Source organism: Epinephelus lanceolatus, chromosome 2 (genome assembly GCF_041903045.1).
Source record: "Epinephelus lanceolatus isolate andai-2023 chromosome 2, ASM4190304v1, whole genome shotgun sequence".
NCBI lineage: Eukaryota > Metazoa > Chordata > Actinopteri > Perciformes > Serranidae > Epinephelus > Epinephelus lanceolatus.
Genome location: NC_135735.1, coordinates 42,539,953 through 42,567,622, shown reverse-complemented (window position 1 = coordinate 42,567,622; position 27,670 = coordinate 42,539,953). Strand labels below are relative to the sequence as shown.

General features: G+C 39.3%; 2 protein-coding genes across 2 annotated transcripts; one reads left to right on the top strand and one right to left on the bottom strand.

Moving 5' to 3' along the window:
* Window positions 1-3,855: 3,855 nt before the first annotated feature.
* On the bottom strand, window positions 3,856-11,034 carry LOC117256818 (synapse-associated protein 1-like). The gene is made up of 9 exons (XM_033626555.2): window positions 10,722-11,034; window positions 10,292-10,410; window positions 10,091-10,157; window positions 6,989-7,062; window positions 6,746-6,885; window positions 6,471-6,622; window positions 4,944-4,993; window positions 4,667-4,823; window positions 3,856-4,482 (listed from the first exon to the last, which is right to left on the bottom strand). Exons 1-9 carry the CDS (start codon window positions 10,921-10,923, stop codon window positions 4,352-4,354), a joined length of 1,092 nt encoding a protein of 363 aa, XP_033482446.1. The 5' UTR covers window positions 10,924-11,034; the 3' UTR covers window positions 3,856-4,351.
* Window positions 11,035-12,199: 1,165 nt separating this feature from the next.
* phospho2 (phosphatase, orphan 2) lies at window positions 12,200-15,719 on the top strand. Its single transcript, XM_033646085.2, has 4 exons — window positions 12,200-12,270; window positions 12,877-12,957; window positions 13,213-13,307; window positions 13,434-15,719. The coding sequence occupies exons 2-4, from the start codon at window positions 12,884-12,886 to the stop codon at window positions 13,997-13,999; spliced, it is 735 nt and encodes a 244-aa protein (XP_033501976.1). The 5' UTR covers window positions 12,200-12,270; window positions 12,877-12,883; the 3' UTR covers window positions 14,000-15,719.
* Window positions 15,720-27,670: the final 11,951 nt, after the last annotated feature.

Genomic DNA, 27,670 nt, shown 5'->3' with positions numbered 1-27,670 from the left:
TCTCGAAACCCATTTATTCAAACCAGCTTATGCACTGTAACACTGACTGTACCCCCATCCCTTTTTACAATCTTCAGTCACGTCTTTTGTTCTGTATATTATTTTATGCTTTGTTAGGTCTTCCATAGTCATTATGTTTGTCCATGGTTTGGTGCACACTTTTCTTTTCTCTAACTAGCAGAAAAGCAAATGTTACCCTGAACAGTAACCCTATAGTTTACAGTAGTTCCATCTGGGAATTATACAACTTCCGTACATTTACATTATTTCTGACATCTCTTTTTACATGTAATTGTTCTCTATCTATAATAGGAGTACAGTTTTTCACCTGGTATTATGAAAAATATAACAAAGGGTGCTGAAATTCCTCTCTGCACAGCTTGCGGGGCTACTGGTAACAAAAGATTTTAAATGAGGTTGTGGTGTGAGAGGGAGGTGGTCTGAGCAATTCAGCTCCTTTTCTGCTGCCTTACCTCCTTCCTTGTCCTCTCTACCCTTTGTTTTAGCCCTCATTCCTCTCAGTCTAGCACCTTGTATCCCCCCCACTCTATGTTCTGTCCTTTACATCCTTGCTTTTCTTTATAACTCCCCAGTTTTAAGAACATTCCTTCTCTTTTGTATCCTGACAGGCTATAAAGAGTGCTGTATAGACCATTGTTGTCAAATACTAAATTTGAAAACAACTGGTTGGGTAGTTAAGGAGGATTTGTGCCTCATAGCACATCACATGGCACACATGAAACCCGCTTAGTGATGTGTTTTTATCAACACAATTGTCTTTCATCTCCGTTTATTCTCTTTAGTCTCTTTGTCTGGTATACAGACAAGAAACCTGAAGGCTATATCGGGCACACACACACACACACACACACACACACACACACACAGAAGCACATACCCACCGGCCTGCCTTTATGCATTATTAAAAGATTGTTAAATCAACAGCACACACAAGCAATAAACCACACACATGGGTCCTCATTTGCTGGGCTTTGTCACCATGGTGACAACTGTGTGTCCTGCCTGATACCAGCTGGTAGACCCTGACTGTCATGCTGGGATAGAGGTGACGTGTATATGAGAAAGAGACACACAACAAAGAGAGAACACGCCGTGCTGCATGAGGTATTATTCATTGAGCTGTCTGTTTTCCACATTATATGCCTGGACACACACCTGAAAGCTAAGACGAAGAGAGAAAGCACAGCAGACATTAGCATATTGATCCTTGTATTGATTGCCAGTTGCAAATGAGTATTTATTCTCCAATTCATTTGAGTATCTAATTGTGGTGGCAGTAGTCGTGTTGACACTCCAGACAGCGTACCATCTGTCTCTACCACTCCTACAAAGAAACGTATGGAGCATGCAGAGACTCGTCTGGCAGTCTGGTTGGCACAAACGCAGCTATGTGTTTGTTGATTACAGACTTTCTACTACCAAAACATCCAGGCCTCCTTTCCATCATTCCACGCTTACTGACTCACTCTCTTGCCTGGCTTCCTTCTCGCCCCCCTCTGCACTGTGCCCTCAGCTCCACCTTGCTGACAACTAGAATAGTATTGTCTATGGAGAACCATATTCAGTGTTCAGGTCACACAGAATACAACCCTGTCTTGAATGGTCATCCACTTGAAAGGGCATACAGTGCTTCTTTCCAATCTTAAGTTAAGGCAACAGTACTGAAGCTAAAGAGACTGCCATGACCTGAAAGGAAGAAGAACTTTTACTATCTCCATGGCAGCTGGTCAGAGAGCTGACAGGAAATAAAGTGGGATAGAGATGGGGATTATGCTAGTGGTAGGTGGACTGATTCTTTTCACAGTATCGGTTCCTTTGAGTTGATACAAATGTAAATATGATGTCAGTCTCTCTGACAGCTAGTGCAGCCCACGCCACAAAACTTCTCTTCAATGCATTACCAGTCATTGTTTATAAGTTAACATTCATATTAATTTTAATGCATTTATTCGGCATCCCACTTGTCTGTAGGTGGGCTATGTGAGCTCAATATGATGCTACAGAAATGTCACTGAACAACGATCTGTCGTTCCAGATCATATTCTATGGTTGACCTGATAAGTGTCTTTTACTCTTTGTGATCAACGCTTTGTTTAAACGCTCTGATCAATAAAAAACAACACACCTTCTTTGTAGCATCTGTCTTTCTACATTACAACTCAAAGCTCATGAATACAAAGTTGAACAACCATCAGAGGAGCACATGTATGCACCATTGGCTTGTGGAGGTCTCGACTTGAGTCTGATTCAATCGTTTCCTATTCACCTACCATAGCAGGCAGCTGAGCAGTACCCTGCAATGACAGTGAGTGGGCGAATGGGAAAAGTCGGGGATTCATGAGCACTCGGACGTTTGACAGGCTAACCCAGAACCTACCTGACACTTTAAAGAGTTGTTCAAAAAGATCTGTTTGTTCACTTTTGCACATAGATTCTATTTGATTCATTCATGTATACAGATGTATTTATTCATATATACATTTATTTATAATGTAACTAAGTACACATACTCAAGTACTGTACATAAGTACATGATTTGGATTTCCAGAAAATGAGCTTGGAAGATTTGCTTCTAAAGACTCGAGATGTTTGATAGAGTTCAGGAAGCCTCTTGAGGACAACCCCAACACTCAGAATGATCTTACTGTATCAGCTTGAAATGTGTAGGGAACAACTCATCAATGAGTAGAAAATGCACAGAGGGACAAGTTATGCACAGTTAAATTCTAGAGCCTCTTGAACATTTAATCAGCCAAGCATGATAGAAGGCAAAGTTTTAGATGCATTACACATACATGTTTTGGAAATAATCAAAGTTTGGCTGAATTGCTGAGGGTGAAGAATTATTATGTCTTCATACTGAATGTTATGACTGTTTTTTAACATGCTGTAACAAGTTGTCCTTTGCAGTTTTGAATGCCATGTAGTATATTGGTGGCAATTTTAACGTTGACTTGTAATAAGCTTGTTTGTCTTAACAGAACACCAAAAGTGTTTATGAAAATATACATTTTTTTGTTAATTGATGACCTAATAATATATATATATATAATGGGTACAAATAACAACCCCTGAAAAAAGAAGCAAAAATATAAAGATGGAGATTTTATTTTTTCATTTCCCAATGGAATTGATAAAATAACACTACACATGGGTCAAAAAATGACTCTTTTTTGGTTTAATTGATGACACAATATAAAGGTCAGCTAGAGACCACTGCAGCAGAATCATTTCAACCATAATATAGTGATCCACAACCTAAAACAAATCATTGTGTCTTCATTGTGATCTAAACTATAAATCTGTGAAGTTTTGTGACTGCATCTTGCACTGTTGCTGCACTATTGTGTTGACAAAATCTGTCCAGTGACAGACAGACATCTAAACACTTGGAAAAGTGCTCAAAACAGCTTCTGTGGTAGCTTGCGCAACAATGGGTGTCACCGGGACCACATTTTGCCATGATGCCAAACACACAAACAAACACGCAAAAGGTGAAAACAAAACAACACCAATCTTCGCGATGTTGTCCTGGCTGGTAAAAACAACCTTACACAGAGTAAAAATAGCAACCCTGGGTCAAAACAAACCATTGTTTTGGGTGTGATTGGTGACCCAGTGGTTTTTATACCCATGGGTACTGGGTAAAGCCTGCCCAGCACTGGGTTGACCACTGCTAGTTTGGGTATCATGACGGACCCAGATTGGGTTAAAACTGACCCAGTATTTCAGCTGTAGAGAAACAAAGCGAAGCAGACCTGCACATAGGAGTTTGTCAAAAAGCAAAATGTAAAATGAGAAACAGATGTAATGAAAAGGAAATGCAATTTGAAGTATAGTGTTAGAATTATCTTTATTTACATAAATGTTACTTTACATTTAACTTTACCGTACTTTTACTATACTAAGACTTTATTGTACAACCCACCAAAAAGCAGCAGTGGAAACACAGATTAAATTTCATGTCATTTCAAACAGGCCCCTTTGTTGTAAAATTCACTGCAGTTGTACTGGAGCGCCCTCTGGTGGCTTTTCCTTGTCAAAAAGAGACAGCATAAGGGAGAACAAGTAGATAAGAGTACTTTAGAAAGGAGCAATGAAGTAGTGCTTTACTAATACACCTGAACATACCCAGTGATGACAGCAGAGGTGTCACACTCTTGCTTTAATTGGACCTACACCTTCATTAGGAACAGGGGAATGTTTACAAGATAGTAATCACAGTTGGGTGGGCGGAGACTGTGGAAGTTCATCCCCTTGTGCATCACTGGTCACTGTTTCTCCATTCTGGGCCACATCACCGAACAGGAGACGGACACGCTGTGGTTGTCTAGCTGTCGGCAGCCTGGAGCATCTTCTCGATCTCTTGATCCCATTGGTCATCTTTGTTGTCGGACTCAGAGACCACCTCGTACTCCTGAAGCTCCTGCTGCAGCTCCTTTTCCCAGTCTGCTGACTCATCTGAATGTCACAGGAAGATTATGAGCAAGACAGTTACTTACTCCACAATTTTACTTGATGCAATCACCGAATGTTGTCTACTAACATCTAAATTGGCTGAATAAGTACAGTAAATACTTGGGATGTGAGCAACTAGGAGAAAACACTTAGCTGAAGAATCAGTAAAAACTGTCATAAAGCTAACCATCAGGAGAGGGGACGCTCTCCTTCTTATCCAGCACCAGCTGCTCCATCTCTTTCCTCAGGTCCTCGTGGTTGATGGCGGTTGGGTCGAAAGCGTCACTCACAAACTCGGACACTCCGGGACTCGTTGACATCTCCTCCTCTTCCTCGTGAGGTGGCTAAAAGTCACACAGACAGGACAGAAAAAGAAACTGACTGCAATTCTCTCCCAAGTTTCAGAATGATTGTTAAAATATTAAGCTATGCATACACACCCATCTTTATTTTAGTGCTCTTACCTCCTGTATGTCACTGATGGAAACTGGTGGAGTTTTTGGTCTGACATTGTCTACGAAAAAGAACACAGTGCTATTAGTTTTCCATATGCAAAACAAATTGTGATGCTTGCTAAACTCGTGGTTTTCCTCTAAAATCACAGCCCTGTCTGTGGTTAAGGGTAGTAGGTGTGTCATGCACAGCGATGACACACTGAACTGAAGACTTCAACCCTCCTAACATCATTTTTAGCATTATTGGCCTCTGATCCTACACCATGACCTCCATCTACAGAGCACAGTCATACCACAACTTCAACTGTAAGGTCTTTTGCCTCCAGACCTCCGATCAGATCTCAAACTGCTTTCGCAAGAGGACAAGAAACTTTCCCAATAGAACCCAAGGCAGATATCAATGAGCTGTTCCTGATGATAAATCAAACAGTGTATGTGGTGTATTAGCTTATTCACAAATCATAGACACATAAGGTGACAAAAAAGATTATTCTCTCTTACCGTCTTAGTCTTTATAAATGCATGCCCAAGTTATGTAACTAAGGAGTGGAAAGAGAATACACCTGGGGCCAGATTCTTAAATGACATGTACGCACTAAAACCATGCATACATGTTTTTTTCTAGAGCAAGTCTAGGGTAAATAAGGCAAGAGAGGAAATAAGAATAAAACACATTTCACTGATGATGAACTGATTGATTTGTGTGTGATTGACTTATTCTTTTATTGAAAACACATCATCTTTTTACCCTGTTTAAATCTTCCTTTCATTTTGTCCTCAATTGTGAAGTGCTTTGTTTAGTCTGTTCTGAAATTGGCGCTCAATCACTGACCACCTTTATCTCGTCTAAAGGCACTCACACAGCTGACGGTCAGCCTTCCGTCATTGTGACACTGGTGTGTGTATGTCGCCCTGGTATTTGCGGTGTGTCCCACCCCGTTGGCCCTCGTTGGCCTTTGTCTGCAGGGGTCAGCAGAAAGTATGTCCGAGCCCTCACAAACTTGCACCAGCTAAAGGCCTTCATACTAGGCAGAACATTGGAGGTGCTTTGGCTTGTCATTAGCTGGGCGCATGGGAGATCCTGAGAAACCTGGGCATATATGCGTATGGGTGTGTTGATTTGCACGCACACTCATACATGGAGGTTACCACATGAATGTGTGTATTTTGAGCAGAGATAAGTAATTTTTTCATCAATTATTTCTTAACTTTTATTAGATGAGTCATAGTTTGTAAGTCAATGGGCAATGTAGCATCTAGAATATGATTTAAAATATGATTTTTGTTGTTGATATGTATTTGTTTCTGAATATTTAACCATGTGCTCAGTTTGGACTGTTTTCTTACCTTATTAAGACCAGTTGACAAGTTTGAAGTTCAGTTTAACTTTCGAACATTCCTATTCTGAGTATAGAGTGAGCTGGGAGAGGCTTGCGAAGTACACAGGATAGTTCTATAAGAAGCAGAAGCAGCTCTGGCAGTGGCCCCTGTTGATGTGAAAAGCAGGTGACATGGTCCCTTGGATGAAAATCTGACCTGTTAAGACGACGTCCTCAGGTGAAACATTGGCCCCTCTGTCCTCACCCTCCTTCTGCTGCTGCTGGGCTGCCAGTGCTGTGAGCTGAGCGGACTGCTTGATCAGAGACACCCGGTAGAAATAATTCCTCCAGAAAACCTCCTCCTTCACCCTGTCAAACACATCATACATCCATTTTATAACATCACTTGAATGTTGATTCCACAGGTAATTGTGTCCTGTTAACATCCTGGCAGAAACAGGGACATCAAGTAAAATACAAAAGACTACTGACTGTTTAGGAACCAGGTCAAAGCGCATGCGGTTGAGGAGCTGGTCTTCCTCCAGCATCACTGCAGCTAGAGGATACATCTGCTCCATGTCGAAGTTAAACTGAACACCAGCGGGAGGGTCTCGCAAGAAATTCCTCTTGTCCTGGAATCAGCAGCCAAAGAGCTCAGTTTGTACAAAAGGGGCTAAATAATTCAGAGATAAAGAGACAGACATGTCAACACATTTATGTAGTGTATTTGCTTACAGCTGACAGAGCAAGGATCTGCTGCTGGATTGTCTCCTCCTCATTGTAACCGACCCAGGGAGGCACTGCCGCTTCTAGACACAAACATCAGCAAACACACACACACATTCAGTTGAGCTGTGACACAAAGTACACAACACCATTAGACACAAGTAGGCTTCAGAGAGGTATTTCATCACTCAGTCACGAGTCTTATCACTCAGTTACACCCATGCACACACCTGGATGTGTGGTAATAGAAGCTGATAATGTGAGTCTGCTGCTCTCACTGACAGAACATAAACATAAAGATTAACACAGTTTCCATCAATGCAGTCCTGCAAGATCGCAATTTGAATTCATTTTGACATTTTAAAAAGGTAAAATCACCCTTTATTTTAATACATTACAATGTTAAGACAACTCAATTTATTATATACAGACAAAATAAGGAGTGACTGATAACGTGCCTTACAGAGAGATCAGGCTGACTACTGATGATTTTGTCTCTGTGTTGTGTGGGGTTCCACAAGGTTCAATCCTTGGTCCCATCTTGTTCAGTTTGTATATGCTCCCCCTTCTTATTTGTTAGTTTAAGAGTGTTGCTTACAATTGTTTTGCAGATGACACTCAACTTAATGTATAATTTAAGCCTGACTATCTCAAAAATCTGGATACTCTACATTGTTGCCTTACTGGTATCAAAGAGTGGATGTCACTTAAATCTTGGTCATTGTTTCAAAGAGTATTAGACCATATCTCAGTCATTTTGTAGGAAATGTAAAACCATCTGCAAGAAATTTGTGTTTGATCAAAACCTGAATTTTGACCATCACATTGAGAAAGTGGTCCAGTTTTATATTTTGCATCTCAGAAATATTGCCCAAATCAGTTCAGTGTTGCCAAAGGGTATCGTAGATGGAATCTTCCATGCCTTTATCTCTTCCTACCTGGATTACTGTAACTCCTTATTTTCTTGTTTAAACAAGTCTGCAATTGCCTGATTCCACTTGGTTCAGAATGTGGCAACCAGGCTTTTAACAAACACTAAACAATGACAGTAGCCTGTATCACCCTCATTCTAGCTCACTTACATTGGCTTCTCGTACACTTCAGGATTCAGTTAAAGATCTTCATGACATGTCCCATTCTCCAAATCCATGATTCCATTTGACTTTTGATTTGATTCAATGTTCAAATCAATTATTATTTTTCAGCACTGACAGCTAGAGGAGTCTTGATTTGTTAAGATCGACAGATTATTGGCTTTTTGCCCTGACAACTGTCATTTACATTTTTTGATTTCTTCTTTAAAAATATAGAATACATGGTATCAAGTGTGATATAACCCCCGATAATTTTTTTGGAATGTACCACACTTAGAAAATATGATCAAATTTAAATAATTAACTTAAAATGTAATAACAATAACTTCTTTCACCAGTCAACTGGAAACAAATGCAAAACAAAAAGAAGAGCAGCTAGATTTCAGAACAGCTTGAGTATGTTCACCTGCAAAGCCACCAGATCATCGTGGTGCCAGGATGGGCGTTGCCTGTGTTCATGTTCTTTTCCCACTCAAGTCTATTTGTTCATGATGCCTATGAATATGCCTTACCAAATTTGTCGTGTTGATTGAGGTGGTGTTTTGTACCTGTGCATAACCTCACCTTCAATCTGAGTTTTTTTTTGTGAACAACATGTTTGTTTACATAATTCATAGGGAGGGAAAAATATGACCACACCTGTGATTTCAGGAAGGAGATTTGTATAGCTTCAGACACATACTACTTGTAGCGTACCTAACACGTTGCAATAAAAATGCTCACCACAAGTACAAGGCAAACCCACCAACCCTGCTACAATGTGACACTGTGGTGAATAAATATGAGGCCAAACATAGCAATGACCGACTTTGTAATTCATAATGCATGAAAAGATGATTCACTTTATGAGTAATGAGTTGTAATCCTTACCATTAACCCTTCCATAACATTAACCACCTCTCTCATAACATAATACTTCATAGCTAGCTCATCACTAACTTAGCATTTTCGCCATGGCTTCTGCTTCTAGGCCAGGAGGGCAAAGGGGGCTGATTGCTGACTGATGTGTAGGTATGGTGGGCGGGTCATGTAGCTGCTGCAGCTGCAGTGGTATCTACTCATTGGGAAGCAGGAGGATTTTCCAGGTCTGTTGTTTCTCTGTCATCTCTGGCTCCAGAAATGGCCAAAGTGTCTCGACAACTGGAGCTGCAGACTACCAGACAGCTATGCTGTGTAGTCTTTGAAGTGTATTTTTCTTCGTACATGCACAAGTCGGCAGGAATACTGAGAGAATTGCATATCCTGTTTTTGATTTTTGACTCTAAATCAAAAGCTCATTTCGATCAATTTTCTATTTAGAATTAAAATTGTGACCTCCCCACTAAACTGCATATAAGGTGCTTCACAAATTGAGTTTGAGTGACTCATTACATTTCGTTAAAAACTTTAAGTAGTTATGAAAACTACAAGTCCTCATCAAGCCCATAAAGCTGTAGTAATACTCTGCTTACTGTACAGTGTGTTTCTGTTGGATTTAGCTTTGGCCTCACCCTTTTGAGAAAAAGTGACTTCGGGGTTCACTTTACTTTTAGTTACTATATTACTGTCACTTTCCCACTGTTGAATTTCTCATCAAGGCCTAGAAATCCTCAGTAGTGTTTCCAAAAACAGACCACGATGTGCAAGGTATGTAACTTCATTGGAAGCTAGTTTGTCATGTCTTTCACAGAATAAAAATGCATTTGTCGTAGGACTGAACAATTTGTCCAAATATTACCAAAATCACAAAATGGCCAAGTTTAATATCCAGATTGATATAGGAATATGTGATAAATATATGTCAAAGGAAAAATGTGCTACAGCATACCATTATAAATGAAGCACTGGGGCGTTATACAGATGCATCAGCCAACAAATTCTCCAAAAAAATTAAACGCAAAAATTCCCACTGATATCCTGATACATGCTGCATTGCATTATCTGTCAAAATAATTGCTTCATCATTTTTCTTTGCATGTTTGAGACACATTATTTAGAAAGTATTTGTTTATTTATCATAAAGAAGATTCTTGTTTACCTGATTTTTTCGCCTTCTTCTCTTGGACGAACTTCTCTTGCTCCTTTTGGAAGTCTCCTAGGAATGTCTGCAAATGCACAGTGTGACACAAACACACAGATACACATTAAACAGAGGAAAGGACTAGTGTTTCACACATCAACCAGAAGTCGGCCTCTAAATGCTGCTGAACTTGTCAGACGAGCAACAATGGCAACACACCTTATCTATGATGCCGTCGATTTTCCCTTCTTCCACAGTCTTCTTGATGGTCTGAGCTGTCTCTACCACTGACTCAGAGATCTTCTTGGTGGCACTGGAGGCAAAGCTGAAGATGTATTCTTCAGAGGGGGGAGGAAGATGAAAAGATGGTTGGCACCAGCATTATATTGTGAGACTGTTACTATAAGCATTGCTACAACAACACTAGACATATCAGATGGCAGCTCGTCCTGCAGTCACACATCCTCTTGTCACTGGACAACAAATAACAAAACTCAAAAAATAAAATAAAAATAACTAATAGCACGATGGCTATGGCAGCTAATTCCTCGAGCCTCTGCGAAGCAATTTAGCTAATGACCTAGCTTGAGATTCAATACAGCTATTCACCAAATGCAGCAGTAATACAGTAAACGCAGTTGGGTCTCACCTCCAAGTCCTTTGCCGTGTTCAGAGTTTTCTTGGTTCACCTCTGGTTCTCCATCCTGATCAGCTGGCTGCTGTTTGTTTACCTCGTTTTGTGCCTCCACCACCTTTTCTTCCTGCTCCACACTCACGTTTTCTTTCTCGTCCGACGTCTTCGTGTACGGCTGGTTCTCAAACCCCAACCACGACCCGAAACTTTTAAACATATTGGTCGAAATAAAACAACCGTTTGGCTTAGTAACGATGAGAAAAACAACAACCTGAACAGAGGCTGGCTCTCCACTTTACACAACCAGGAACTACACCGACAGGTTTTCTTCTTCTCTGTTTGCTTTTGTGTAGTTGAAGTTGTGTGCTGCTGCCACCGTGTGGTCTCTCCTGACACTGCAGCAGGTGTAAAGGACACATTTTGGCAATAATATTACAAAATTTGCAATTACAAACCCTATAGGATACACTAAAAATGAGAAAATTTAAGAATTTAGGGAAAATAGTAATATTTTAAGTAGTATAATGTTTCGATGTATGTGTTTATGTGGGACGTTAGGTTAGTTTAGCTTAGGGATAGTTTGTTACCTATAAAAGGGGTGGGGGGGGGGGGGGGGGGGCGTGCAAAAGGGTGGAGGCATGTCAAATATTTTTAAGCACTGGGGAGGGACTTGTGTTTTTTATTTCGTCTTAGGCCATTTGGAGGGCATGCTTTATTAAAAAAATCGCTACACAATTTCTACAGTGAGAAACCAAAAACAAACAAAACAACAACAATAAAACATAATCACATCTGAGTTTAAAATAGTGATAGTTCATCAAAGTCACTTTATTCTATGTCTCATTTAAAATCACAAATAAACTGTTTGCATGAACTAGCCAGCATGCACGGCAGTGAAAAACAGAGGCTTTTTTCAACTCCAAGATTTCATCTTCTACTTTTAATTTTGTAACATCAAAGGGTATGTTTTAAAAATCTAATAACTAAATTTATGGTGGAGGAAGGACCATGCATTTCCCCCGAGTTACTCAAGGAGGCTCTAGGAGAAATATTTGTAGCTTAAGGGAAAGTAAAAAACAACAAAAAAAACAAAGTCACACCCCTGCTACCTCTGTTCTCTGATAGGTAAAGAACAGTCCCTTAGTCTAGTTTAGTTTATTTGATATGAACACAGTAGCATTAGAAAAATACATTTATGCACAAGAATCAGATGCGATCAGTGTTTGCAGCGAAACGATAATTTGCAACACCACCACCTGTCTGTCTTTTTAATTAAAATGTTGAAAAGAAAATGCATCAGTAAGTACATGCACACAGGAAGAAAAGCATCCCAAATCCATACACATAAAACAAATCAGAAAAATACAAAACATCAACACAAAATACACAAATGTTACAGGACCGACTGTTGCTGTAATGATGTGATTGTTACAGTAGTTATTATAGAAGACTCGCCAATGAAGCTCTTCACCAGCAGGGGGCGGTAATGAGCACAGAACTAATTCACATCTTCACAGAACAGGACGAGCAGGAAGACAGAGCGGTGGACTGTCAGTGAGCTGAGGTGAGTTTACCGATGATCATAATTTAACCTAATATAGAGTATTTTATATGTATGAACCCAGGGAGTAGTCTAGTACAGAAATCCCTGTAATCTGTGTTATTCTCCGCTGAGCCTGATCTGAACTGTTGGAGCAGAATTTGAATGGAGGGATTAGCCTGGCTGCTAGCCTGTTCACTTGGAAGGAGACGTGGGTACACAAGACCTCTTAGAAAAATCAGCCATTTTAAACTTTGTGAGTCAAAACTTAGCCTTTACAGTTATAAGAACATAAATTAATACATGTGAGGATTAATTGGGTTGTTGTGGTACAATCGGCATACAGAGAAGATTATTTATTGATATACAGCAGCTGGTCGGTGCAGTTTATTGTGGTCAGACACGGTTCGTGCTGATAAAAGATAAGCTGTCTGAGTCTAACAGACAGAGCAGCCACAAGTAGATAATGTTTTGTACTATCCAAACCCTGATATCCCGACTAGACTGAGCAAACATGCGTAATACAATTTTATCTAGCAAGAATATTACATCATAATAATAACTGTCTTCTTACTCTAGGTCTTGCTGTGTATTTTTTCTATATTTTAAACAGTGATGTCTTTTTTCCAGGTGAAAAATGAAGAAGACTCTGATGGTGTTTGATTTTGACCACACTGTGGTCGACGACAACAGTGACACCTGGGTGGTCAGGTAAATAATAATCTGATTGAATCAATGCATTGATCACTACAGTGCATTACAAAACTGAAACAGGGTATAGTTTTACTGGTGCAAAATGTTTAGAAGTCTATAGGAATACTAGCCTACCACAAGACTGTTTGATACCACTAGATCAACATACCACACTGATAGGATCATTTTACAGTAAAGGACCACGTATGAAATATGATGTATGATATTTGACTTAAATCCACTGTGGATCTTTTTGGTTCTCTCTCTTCCCAGATGTCTTCCAGATCAGACTCTTCCTGACTCTGTGAAGAATACCTACAGAAAAGGCCACTGGACTGAGTTCATGGGCAGAGTGATGAACTACATAGGTAAGAATTCATTATCCTGTTTGGCAAGTCATTCATTTACACATCCCAAAAGCTGCTCCAAATATTTGTACATCAAGGTTTTATTCCTGCTTCTACTTCTCCTCTTTTTTCCATCTGTCCATTCAGGAGACCAGCAGGTCAGCCCCGACAGGGTCCGCAGTGTGATGGAGAGCATCCCCTTCACACCTGGAATGTCAGACCTGCTGACGTTCATATCGGAGCACAAAAGCACCATCGACTGCATTATCATCTCTGACTCCAACACCATGTTCATAGACTGGATCCTCCAAGTGTCTGGATTCCAGGCAGCTGTCGATCAGGTTTTCAGCAACCCGGCTAAGGTCAGTGACCTTGGGTACATGGAGGTGCTGCACCACCACTCTCACGATTGCAAGCGTTGCCCTGTAAACCTCTGTAAGAAAAAGGTCCTGGAGCTGTACCTGTCAGAGCAGGCGGATGGCGGCGTGGAGTACGAGCGGATATTTTACGCAGGGGATGGTGGGAATGATCTCTGTCCTTCAACCTGTCTGAGAGGGCATGATGTTGTGATGCCCAGGAGGGGGTACGCTCTGGAAAAACTGCTGGCCAAACTGGAGAAACAGAAAGATAACGCTTTTCTAAGAGCTAAAGTCATCATCTGGAGCAGTGGTATTGACATCCTGGAGGAACTGAAAGCCAGTATGCAGTTGTAGCCTGAGCCATGGAGTCCAAAACTTGATCAACTTCAGTTGCAACTGAAATATTGCACTTTTACTGAGTGTGTACTGTAGACGACAAATGCTGCTCCTCTTGTTTAAATTTTTTAAAATATGAAGACAGTATTTTTAATTTTTAAAGTACAAGGTTGTCCGTAAAATTATTTTAATTTTAGGTACAAATCCTTGAAATTTGTCGATTTGTCTGCAGTAAATTGTATCTTTTCATTAGAAACAGTAATTACCCCCTCAAACAAGATTGGACTTTCAGTTTAAATTAAGGATTTGTCTTTTATTCAGAGGTAAGAAATAGAGGCATCTGTGCCCAGCTACAATATAATAAAGTACAAAAACAATGTCTACACTGAAATTCAGGGATCAAGGTTTACAGAAAAAGCCCTGCCTGAGACAGCAGGTTGACTGACGAGGCAGTATATATTATAATGATAACTGGTGCTGTAAAAGTAACCTCTTATAAATAGATTCTGCCAACAACATTGAAATACAATATTTTATCCACCACATGAGTGCTTAATGTCTTTACAGTATGTTTATAAGTAAGAATGTATCAATATCAGTTATGCTTGGAGCCTTCACAGAGCACTTAAGCTACATTTTATAGTTTTAAAAACAAATACACTTTATGTTTTTACCTGTAAGGGTTCAGTGGTAATGTTTTTTTTCTTCACTTTTCTGGTTAGAGATCTACTTCCGCAAAGTCAGTTTTTACTTGCTCCTACAGTTTGAAAAATGACCCTGTTTTATCCGCCTTGCTCTCAGATTTGCAGCAAACTGAAATGCTGGATTGCACTTCAGCTCAAAACCTTTGTCTTTACCCGTCACCATTTTATCACAAGTGCCAGATCAGTGCTGTACATGTTCAGCTCCCAACAGAAATGAGAAGGAAGCAATGGCTCCCTCCTTCACTACTTGTATCACCAGCTATGGAAAAAAAACAATCAACTTAATTCTTTTTACACCTGCCCATTCGTAAGAGTGAGCTAAATTGCTTGAATTGCAATATGCCTTTTTTTATTTACTTATTTATTTATTTTACTTGACATAGCAGCAAAAGCACAGGTGTAACCCAAAACAGGCTGAAACTGAAGCAGCTAAATTGAATTAATAATTTTATTATTTACACTATGACATGTGAAATGTCAAACTTGAGCTAAAACAATCTAATGCAAATTATTTTAAATATAGCTGTAGATGCTGGGAACATCTCTGGCTTTCATTGATTTTAACTGTTTTACATCTCAGGTCTGTTGTAGTCTACATGTGAAGCTATTGAGATTGTTTAAACCAGGTTTGTATGAACCTGATCATATTTACTCTGAGTGGCATAAACTTCAACTAACAAGAAGTCCAGTTTTTTTGTTTTTTTTTTTACCAATACCCTTCAGGTTTACTGAGTTATGTGAGAAACCTTCCTGCATATCCAGAACTGACAGTTTTACATTCAGCCATGCCTCATACATTTGAGAAGGTTTCAGGTTTTATTTAGTCATATTTTCCAGATAGCTGGATAGGCTTGGTAATATGTACTGACTATGAGAAACCTGGACAGGGTGTTGGGTCTCCAATTTATATATTCATGGAAACATATACATTTTGAGATTTTGTTTGTCAGTCATGAAGCAACATGCAAAATATTATGTGTTTATTTTTAATCTTGTAACTCTGATGATGCAATTAAAACCAGAAACCTCTCGGATCCATTTGTTCTTTTTGTACCATTCACAGAGTGACCAGAAAACTGCAGTGCAGTCAAACGACAGTCTGACAGCCCAGTACTTACACCTTTGTGTAACTGTGATAGTGTGGTGTTGGATTGGATTATACTGTGAGAATTTTTCCAGTTTTTGCTGTGTATAAATAAATCGAGTTGACAAAATACCAGAAGTCTCAATACAGCCCATTAGATGTCTACAAGGGGCGTTTTAGCCATGCACTTTTATAAACAACTGAAACAACCTCTGGAGATAATATACAGCATGCTGGCCTAAATTCGTCATGGATATTATCGCAGGTTTAACCTGCTAAGAAAATCTATGGAAGCATCCAGTCAAGCTGTCAAAACATCTATATCCTCTTACCTCTCACTACCAGAAGATGGCTGTAACCATAAAATCTTAAACTGAAAGAAGAAAAATAAGAAATTTCACCACAAGAAAAAATGGGACATAGATACATTATTTAATGTGTGCTAGGACTAAGAAAAAAGGTGAGGAGGTAAAAAAAAAAGTAAAGTTAAAAATGTATTACTAAATTTAAAATACTAAAGAGTCTACAATGCTAGTGGTTCTTTGAGGCTCCACAGTAAACAAAATACTAATATTAGCGTGTTAACTTGCTCACAGTGACAATGCTATCTAACAGCTATAACATACCAACTTTTAGCAGGTATATTTACTGTGTTCACCATCTTATTGAGCATGTTAGCATGCTAATATTTGTTGATTGCCAATGAACACAAAGTACAGCTGCCATTAGTTCTGCAGGTATTTAAACACTGACCAAAATATTAAATAAATTAATATTTTGACCTGATGACCAAATAAAAATCTAGTTTATTTAGCACATTTAAAAAAACAACTGACCAAAGTACTGTACAAATTTATGTGAATGGCAGACGAATAGTAGTTTAAATAGGTACAATAACAATAATAAATGGCAAAAGGAAGATACAAGGCAATACCATAATATGTGCACAAATCTAAAACAATAACAGGACGTAAGTGGTATCACCTTATATTCAGTAAAAAAAAATTGAATTATTGCCTTGCGTTGTATGCCCCTGTGAACCAGTCAAGTTGCACTTACAGTTTACATCCATGTCTGTGATAACATGGATGCCTCACACAAATCAGTTCACTTTCGTACCAAATGTCTCCTCTTCTGTTCCTGAGATATGACATTGAATCATGGCCAGACAAGTGTTTTTGCAGAAAATTATGATGTCACAGTGAAGATGACTTTTTGGATATAAAATGTTATCACTTCATCATTATATCCTATTAGACATTTATGTGAAATTTTGTCATACTTATTAGTAGTCTTGAGTAATGGCAAAAAAACACATTTTTTGTGAGGTCACAATGACCTTTGACTTTTGTCCACCAAATTCTAATCAGTTTATTCTTGATTCCAAATGGACGTTTGTGCCAAATGTGAGGAAACTTCCTCAAAGACCTTCTTGAGATATTGTGTTCACAAGAATGAGATGGGCGCAGGGTCACAGTGACCTAGTCCTTTGACCTTCAAAATCTAAAAATTTCATTGTTGAGCCCAATTGGATGTTTGTGCCAAATTTGAAGAAGTTCTTAACGTTTTGTGTTCACAAGAAAGTGAAAGTGGAAAGCTCTTAAGTTTTGGAGCTGCCACTGCAAAGGTAAGTGCTATATTGTAGGCAACTGGACTTGCTTGCGCTTCTTTAAGACGTTTCGCCTCTCATCCAAGAAGCTTCTTCAGTTCTAAATGACTGGTACAAAGTTGCAGGCTATAAACCCTGTGTGTTTGGGAACCCTTGCAGAGTCCTAGGGGTCAAGGGTTCCCAAACACACAGGGTTTATAGCCTGCAACTTTGCACCAGTCATTTAGAACTGAAGAAGCTTCTTGGATGAGAGGCAAAAGGTTTTCAAGAAACACAAGCAAGTCCAGTTGCCTACGATATAGCACTTACGATTACCATGACCTGGAAGACTGAGAATCTTCATCGACACTGCAAAGGCACTGTTTACCCTACACAATAGTTTAAATCATGGGTGTGATGATGGTGCAAGATAAAATAATAAGGGATCACCATAGTGATTACAAATTCATCCTGAGGGGAACATGAATGTGAGTATTAAATGTCATGGCAATCAATCCAGTATTGACTGAAAACTTGACTCAAAATCACAACTGTCAACCTCATGGTTATTAGGATTCATCTTCTGGGAACCACAAACGTAGATACAACATTTTATGTCAATCCATCTAATAGGTTTTGATGTCATATTTGAATTTAGATAGTATTTCTCAGGACAAGTGAAGACTTTGACCTGGTGGTGACATAGAGGATGGTTCAGGGTATCATCAAGGGCAGTGGGCTTCATCCTGTGTAAAAATGAGAGATGTAAAATATATAAAAACTTAGTTAACTGTACTGATGCATCATCCTTTTTAATTATATCATTATTGATGCTGCTTCCACCTAAACTTCAGCCAGTAATTAACTGAAGAACTGTTGTACACTCCCTTCTAAGATAAGCAGATACATCCTGTGAAGATGCAAAGATATCCCTTCCCAAGACTGACTGAAAAAAAGCATCACTGGATTGGCACAAATGGAGAGGGATTTAAAGATGGATTTGAAGAGGGATGCAGGCCAACAACTCACAGAGACAGCTCTTGCCTAAGATCTAACCTGGTGTTATGATCCAAGACTCAGCAGGCTTTGTTTACTTTCTGAATTTATTCTTCAGTGGGAAGAAGCTTTAGATGAGACTTCCTGTATTAAAGGAAAATGCTTAGTTGCATAAGTAACAGCCAGGCTCAACAGTGAGGCTTTCAAACTGGGATACAAGTCCTGGAAGTTTGGACTAGTACTCTAAAAGTTTGGTGTTCAGGCCAGAGAGACGGATCAGAAACAGCTGGCATCTGTGAGTGACCAGAGATTTTACTCCATCATATTATCAACTGTTGCGCTTATGTCATAATGCTAATGTAACTATAATCACATTTCCTGGATAGTCACATATAATGTTGTTCTTGTATAAACCTGTAAAGGGAAATCTGTTGGAGGTAAGGCAGTATCAGTTGGTCTGTCTATAGTAGCCTCATTAGACCAGCATGCTATGCAGCCACAAGACATATTAAGTTTCTGTAGGCATTTCCTCTGCATATGAAAAACACAAGTGCAAAATATTCACCCCCCTCGCCACATTCTCTCAAGGTTGTTGAAAGGCAAAAATATCTATCAGTGTTCTTACATAGAACATTTTAAGCCATTAACATTCTTTCGTAACACTTATGGTCCTTATCTATTCTAGTTTTATTGGTGGAATAAATGTGGCTAAATTTGTTGTTTCAAGCTCATTGTTTCACCTTTGTGCGACAGAGCATTGTATGATTTCCACTGAGATAAATCATTTACTTCACTTTATTTCTTGCATGGGCCAATCATTAGCTTAAATCAACTGTAGCTGTAAGTATCAAGAACAGTCAGGCTTGAAAAGACAGATGTTCTTGTGGTGATCCTCTTGGATGGGATGTGGGCCCACTTGATGACTGAAATAATTCTATAGTAGCTGAAACTTTACCTTCACCTCTCACTAATAGGTGTTTCCATTTTTAACAGATTAAAAAGATCTTATTTGTAACCTGTTGGTAAGGAGCCCCACATATAGTTTTAATATCTTTAAAAGTTGATATTATTATGCTTACACAATGCATATTCCTTAATATTCAGATGTAGAGCTGAAACAGTTGGTTGATTAATCGATTAGCTGATCAGTAGAAAATGAACACTTACTATTTCGCAAATCAATTAATTGTTTTGAATCTTTAAAGGAAAAAATGGCAACATTGACTCTTTTCAGCTTCTCAAATGTTAAAATTTCCTGGCTTGCTTATTCTTCTATAAATGTACACTGAGTATATTTGGGGTTTGGACTGTTGATGAGACAAAGACAGGCATTTAAGATATTGACTTCAACTCTATGGACATTTTCCATTATCCACGGACCAAACAATTAATTGATTAAATGAGAAAACTAAATATGTAAAGGTCTATAATGAATTTGGGACCTAGCTTTATCTAAGAAAATTTTGCCATAATTGGCCTACTGAATGAAATCTGTCCAAGTCTAAAGGTCTCTCTTTTGCACCATCCCACCACTATCTTTATAGCCTCTATAATCTTATTTTCAATTCCACAGACTGGGACAGTTTGAAATGCTTGCATGCAATCTTGGTAACCAGCTGCGATAACGTCACAATGGCTGGTATTGTTTCTTTTCTTTGTGAGTCTGTGTGTGTCATTATGGCAAAATTTGGTCCTAGTGCCTATGGTAGCAGTAGCTACTACAGAAGCTGTTTTCACTATTTTGAGAGGTGTTGATATGTTGTCTGACACACACACACACACACACACACACACACACACACACAAACACACACACACACACACACCTGGCCCACATTTATTTTAAGTTGCTGATTGCTGTATTGCAGCTGGAGTGATCCCATTGCAAGATGGTCACAAGTTTATTTTAATATCAAAGCTGAGCTTTAATGCAGGTGGTACTATGTTTAGGAGTGAACCACTGGCACTGTGATCATTCAAAGCCTTCATGCACTCAGAGGACTTGTCAGTGACAGCAGTGTAAGCTCGACGCATGGAACTGGAACATCAGTGACTTGGTCTACAAAGTAAAAGTGTCAATTTGAAAGTAAAATTACCAAAGTTTAAATAACAAAAAGTTGCAGTATCAGCACTGTCAACGTTACATAAATGATACCAATACTATGATCATTACTATTGATGCATTACTATAGAAACATATATGTAAACAGTACATGTTGAACATATAACCTGAAACAGTGGTGTCAAACTCAATATAGTTCATGGGCCACATACAGTCTAATTTGATCTTGAGTGGGCTAGACCAGTAAACCCATAGCATAATAACCTACAAATAACAACACCACCAAACTTTTTCACTTTATTCTAATGCAAAGATGTACCTGATAACCTCGTGACAACTGCCACCCAGGCTCCTGCAGGTGGCAGTTCTCGTGAGGCTAGTGACAGAGTTCAGTTTGTAGAGGCAGAGGAATGTTTTTTTTTTTTTTTTATTATATTATAATACGGGAGATTTACGGGAAAATACTAATACGGGAGGATGGCGGGAAAGAGGGGTAAAATACGGTAGTTTCCCGGCCAAAACGGGAGGCTTGACAGGTATGCCTGATGTACCATCTGGGATCTCCTTTGGTCCACTTATCAGCGTCAGTAGCGCGTCTGTCAGTTTTGGCAGCGACTTCCATGTTGACCATGCTGCCTTCTTTCCATGTCCAGCAAAGCTGTGTCACAGCCTGTCAAAGCATGGAATATTGGAAGGGCACATGACATCTCTGGTCCAAGACATGCAGCCATTTGGTGGGCTGCAAGATAGCGAAAGCTCTTGCCTGTTCCGAATGAAACATATTTTTCACTTTAACTGGTCTCTAAATTATGTTTGTGGTGCTGAAAACATGGTACCAGTAGCTTGGGGGGTGACCAAAGTGTTCTATTCCAGTATATTGAGATATGAATGTACCAAATTTGGCGCTTTTATCGTAAAAATGAATTTTTTTTTTTAGCTATGCCGCCAAATTTATTAGTTTGTTAGCAGAATTATACAAAAACTGCCTGACCGATTTTCACAAAATTCAGTGGAGGGATGTAACACATGCCAACTTAGAATACATTAAATTTTGGTGTTGATGCAACTCAGGGGGCGAGTCCACGGGCCGCCCAAACGTGGCCGCCCATTCACTTCTATTCATTTTTTGGATGAGGATTACGTGAAATCTGTCTAACCGATTTTCACAAAACTTGGTGGAGGCATGTAGCATGGTCCAACTTAGAAGCCATTACATTTTGGAGTGGATCCAATTAACGGGACGGGTCAATGGGCAGGTAGGATTCAATTGCCTGCTCTGGCCACCAGGGGGCGAGTTTCTGATGCCCCAATATCCAGATTTGTTCTAAATATATTTGTCAACACATCTGCCAAATTTGGTGCTTTTATCACAAAATTGAACGATTCTAGAAAAATATTGAGCTATGCTGCCCCACTATATGGCCGTTTTCCACTCACATTGATGCATCATGCTCAAAATATGGTTTTGTTGTGGAAACTCAAAGTTTTTTTTTCTCTCCTTTACTCAGTCATGCATTCTACTACATACTACAAGTTCATTATCAAGGGCAGAAATCTAAAGCCAACGATTTGCAAAGCTAAAAACCACAATGCAGGAGGCAGTGTTGTAATTTTGTGTCACTGGGCTTACCTATAATGTTATTAATGGTTTTTTAGCATGTTTATAATATTCATAAGAGCCATTTGAGGGGGAACCAGATCTATAGAAGAATCTTAACACCGTCATTTAAGACTGCAAATGATGCATATATATGTATTACATCACCATAACACCATTTATTATGCATGAAATGTTGATAAATATTTAAAGGAGCAATCCTTGATTTCAGTGGGCAACTGTCTCATTTGCACATTAAGCTGAAGAATGGGCTTTGAGACCTTGAGGGCACCACAATAATTTACATCCCTCTTCTCTGATCCATTACACTTTTTCTTCCCCCACGGCACAGCTTTTCATCACAGAAAACCCCAGAGATGTCGTCACCGCAATTTACATGCAGAACAAATGTAGTTTTGAAATAGATGTGTCAAAATGAAATTGTCAATAAATCCCCAAAGCTATGACTATTATGTGACATGTTGTGTCAACTTTTGCAGTGCCACAGACAGACTACAGCTGCATCACCCAGGCGACCCCAGGACCTCTAAGTGTATGATTTCCATGATGTGAGCCACCCTTAGGAGGTGCTGGATGTCCAGTGCACGCCACTCATACTTCAGGGTCATGTTCACCGCTGACATGAGGGAGAGGACCAGTACCCTTGTCAGGTATGCACAAGTATATGAGAGAAATGGAGAGGGAAGGGTCATAGATGGATTATGCCAACTGAGGACACTGAAGTGCTCATATTAGATGTCCCACTGCCATCTGCAGGCAATCAGCATTGGCCCAGTTTGTGCATCTGCATTGACGTAATTAAAGACCAGTCAAGTATCTGCCTTGTTTCACTGTATCAGCAATACTGAATATTGAAGGACAGCACTCTTGAATGCATACGTGTGTGGATGGCTGACTAAAAATCACTTAGGGAAAATGTATTAATAAGAACTATGAAATCACACTGGGGTCTTGCTTTGGTGTTTGCTGGACCTGTTGTTCTGCCGGCCCAAGAAAGACCGTAGCGGAGGAGCTTGGAGCGCATTAATGTACCATGGATGTCGAGGGGGAGAACAGCCCACCTAATCTACTTGTGACTATAAGCTCCACGAAATTCTGCTGGTCAGACAGCCATGTTCTATGATGATGCTGGCCTACCTCGTGTATCCGTGAAAGAAGTCTCTAAGGACTGGTGCATAGGGGCATCCATAAAGGTTCAGGTTTCTCTGGGCCCCTCAGCAAAACTATAAAGGTGCACTCAGTAAAGGGCAGATCTCTGCCTCGGCTGATCGCAGCAACTGAACATAAATCTTAAAATTCAAGCAGATCTGCCACAACACATTCCAGAAGAGTTCCAGAAGTGTCCCAGGAGCTAATAAAAATACATACCTTGTCTATTTTTGAATGATCAAGGGCACATAGCACAGAACAGATCAAGTTTTCTTTACAGGCACTGTATATGAAATATAGATACAATATAATTATGAGGATGAACGTATTTTTTTTAAGTAAAACACAACCAGAAATCTTTGATCCATGTCATTCAAAGCTGGACTATCAACGCTATCAACAACAAAGTAAATACCAACAATAAACACAATATCAAAACAGACAAGAAAAACCATTTAACTACGCAGACTGCTTACTTACTTATGGTAGAAGCACAAAACTCAAGACACTGGAAAAACTGCCTTGCTGTTGTATGCCACCAATCAAGTTGCACTTTCAGTTTACATGCATGTCTGTGAAAATGTGGATGCTTCACACATCTTCCCCCCAGCAGCATAGAAAATCTATACAATCAGCACAGTTTCAAAGAGGGCATCCAAGAGTAATGTCATCAATTCAGTAACTGACCAAATGTCTCCCCTTCTGTTTCTGAGATATGACGTTGAGTAATAGCCAGAAAAGTATTTTTGCAGATGTCACAGTGAAGTTGAAGTTTGGCCTTTTGGATATAAAATGCCATCATTTTATCGTTATATCCTATTAGAGATCTGTGTGGAATTTTGTTGTTTATTAATTAATGTATGAATTCTTGTTTTATGGCCAAAAATATGTGTGGTGAGGTCTTGATGACCTTGACCTTTGACCTTCAACAACCAAATTCTAATTAGTTTATTGTGAAGTCTAAGTTGACGTTTGTGTGAAATTTGAAGAAATTCTCTTAAGGTACTCCTGAGATATCACTTTCATGAGAGTTAGACAAATGCAAGGTCACAGTGACCTTGACCTCTGACCTCTGATCACCAAATTCTCATCAGTTCATTGTGAAGTCTAAGTTGACATTTGTTTGAAATTTGAAGAAACTCCCTGAAGGTACTCCTGAGATATCACATTAATGAGAATGAGGTGAATGCAAGGTCACAGTGACCTTGACCTTTGACCACCAAACTGAATCAGTTCATTAGATTAGGTCCAAGTGAACATTTATGCCAGATTTGAAGATATTCTCTTGAGGCGTTCTTTCCAAATGAACAATATCTGCAAGACTACAAAATCTGGCAGGCAAAATCGGCTTCTTTCTCGGCTTGTGAAATGCTCCAGGTGTGGTACGATGCCATGTGGAGAACCTAACAAAACCAGATCGCCGCCTGACTATGGAGAGCTGCAGCCAGTGAAGTTGTCACTTGATAGTGGCGAAGATAACAAAATTGGAACTATTCATCTCATATCATGCCTAACTTTAGTGGATCAAAATGAAACCAAACTCTTCTATGGATGTCAGTTACTGAGTCACGACGAACATGTGGCCTGCAACAGATGGTCATTCCATGTTGCTCATATTTACAAACATGTGCTGAGGTGTAATAGCCTTGAGATAGACACTGAAGATCTTCAAACACTATGACCTCTTACCTGCCTGCATGAGAGGAAGAAGAGGAGAGGAGAGGAGAGAAAAGATTCTTTAAGGGGTCAAAAAATTTTCTCAAAACCCTTTGAATCATGTGCAGTCAGGGTCTTTTGTTCTGCATAACCAGATTGTGATAGCCAACAGGGGAGCTGGCTCATGAGGAGAGAGGGCTACAAGTAACCACTGTTTTCTTCCATGTTGTCCCCCACAATGAAATTAGTATGAAGAATGTGGATGAACTACCCCTTAATGGATTTCAGCAGCACTTGGGGAATAATAGTTCTTACAACTTGCAGAGGTTTCATAAGATATTGGTAGATTTTTCATAATATAATATCTTCTCCTTTACAAACTGACCACTATGTTTCAGTAATTACTGTGTGGCTTATTATTGTCTATGTCCAATCAAGATGGTGCACATTCCTCACCTTGTCCTCACTCTCTACCCTTTGTGAAGTGTGGTTAGCCACACCGAAAACTTACCGAAGGTGACTGGCAGTTTTTATGCATGTGTAGCTTGTGATATATATATATATATCTATATATATATATATATATATATATATATATATATATAGATATATATATATATATACACGTATATGCCATTTATAAGGAAGTTGTAACCTGTGTCCTGATATTATTTTCTAAATGAAAGTTAATTCATTAGTGTATGAAGTCATTTACGGATAATAAAAATGTAGGATACTATCAAAAAAATTATGATTATATAAGGCTGCTGCATGTTGTATCTCAAAGATATCAGAATGCAAGCCATAAGTGTACTGCGTTATGTCAGTGATAATGTTTTCCAGATTTCTGATCAACACTGCAGGCATGAGTTTGACTCCTCAACATCACAGACGTCATTTGCCAGTTGACATTTCTGGTACAAGTAGCCTAGTACAGCTATCACACTTTAGCCTATAGGCACTGTGAATGCAGTGGTGGCTGCTGGTCTTTCAAGGAGGGGAAGCTCATTTTCGGCCTACATCATAAAATGTGTCCGTTTATTTATACGTAAATTCTACCCTGTGGGGCTGCTGCGCGAGGCTAGTGTGACCGCCTGTAAGTGCTTTGATACGGTGGAGGGGCTCACAGCAGCACCCGCTGCTCGTTGGGGACAGTAACTGCAGAGCGACAGAAGTCAGAGTCTCCAAACACGAGTACAGTCTCCAATAACACCAGAAAAAGATGCTAGATTTGTCGCTAGTCATTTTTAACAAAGAAAAGTCTCTATGAGGATTGGAAAAGTCTCCAGATCAACTCGGAACAACGGAATGAAACTTGAAAAATGCTCCGGTGGTGGTTTATATTTCAAGATCGCTGATTCGCTCATTTCCCTGTCAATCAAAAAGGGATTCAGCCTCAGACAGATCATCCAATCATCATGCAGAAGCCCAGCGTCCAGGCCGGCCGAGGCCAGCCGACTGCCCCATAGACCCCCAGAGACGCTGAGCATCTGATGGGCGGGACAAAACCGAGCATTTATCCAATGACTGTCTAGTTTCGCTGCAGTGGAACAACCCACTCTATGCTTCCCCACTGAAGTCTTTGGACGCTGAGCTTCCACTGTTTAATGCACTGTGACGCTACGGGAATGAATGAGAGGAAAGTCGCGTCAGTGAGCTGTGATAAGTAGCTGATTCTGAACAAAAGTTGAACGTGTTCTAGAGCATATTTAGTCAATGAAATGTAAACACAACAGTACATATTTGACATATTTTTTGACATTTTAGGGGAAGCTAAACTTCCCTTGCAGTCTTAGAGCAATCGCCACTGTGTGAATGGTAAATGGACTGCACTTATACAGTATAGAGCTTTTCTACCTTTATGGACAAAAAAAACTTTACAACTGGCCTTGTTACCTTGTAGTGGAGGGCCGCTCTACTTCCTGAGCCTAAACTACAATTAAAGTTTAGACAGCACGCTTCTGACCACATCCATCAGTCACGTTTCTCAGACAGGTGAAGCAGAAATTCCTGTAGGCTGATGTGGAAGTTAGCGTCACCCTGGTTCCCTCATCAAAAAGCCAATGGGATTTTCATTGGATTTTGGATGCAGAAAATAAGCTCTGTGGCAAACAAAAGTTAATGATACTTACACATTTTGCTCAGCAAGATAATCTTCACAAATGAACATCACTTGTATGATTTTTGAAGCCTAACTGTAATTGCCAGAAATGAAAAGCTATAAACTAACTACACTGCAGTCGCATAACATCGCCACCACAATGAGGCTGTAAAGCCATGTTCAGTGTGATGATGTTCTATAGTCTCATTTAGCCACTTGTTAGCAACTGCCTTTTTTTTTCGAAATAAAAGCTTCAAAACCCATTCAAAAAACCCATTGGCTTCAAGACAAGGGAACCGAGAGTGGTAAAATGCTAACTCATTCCTGTGGCACTCTATTATGACTATGCTATGGGGTGCCGTTTGTAAAGTGGCTCACGCACATTTAGCTTCAAACAATGTTTAAAAAAGTGTTGTGAATTTTTTAACGTCACCTTTTACCACATTTACAGTAATATTTGTTAACTTAGAAATATATTAAATAGTTAAATCTAAATATTAAATGTGGCACCTAAATGTTAAATGTTAAATCTAAATATTAAATCTAAATATAAATCTAAATGTTAAATCTAAATGCTAAATCTAAATGTTAAATCTAAATGTTAAATCTAAATGCTAAATATAAATATAAATGTTAAATCTAAATATTAAATCTAAATCTAAATGCTAAATATAAATCAAAATGTTAAATGTGAAATCTAAATGTTCTGGGTGAAACTAAATATTTAGCTA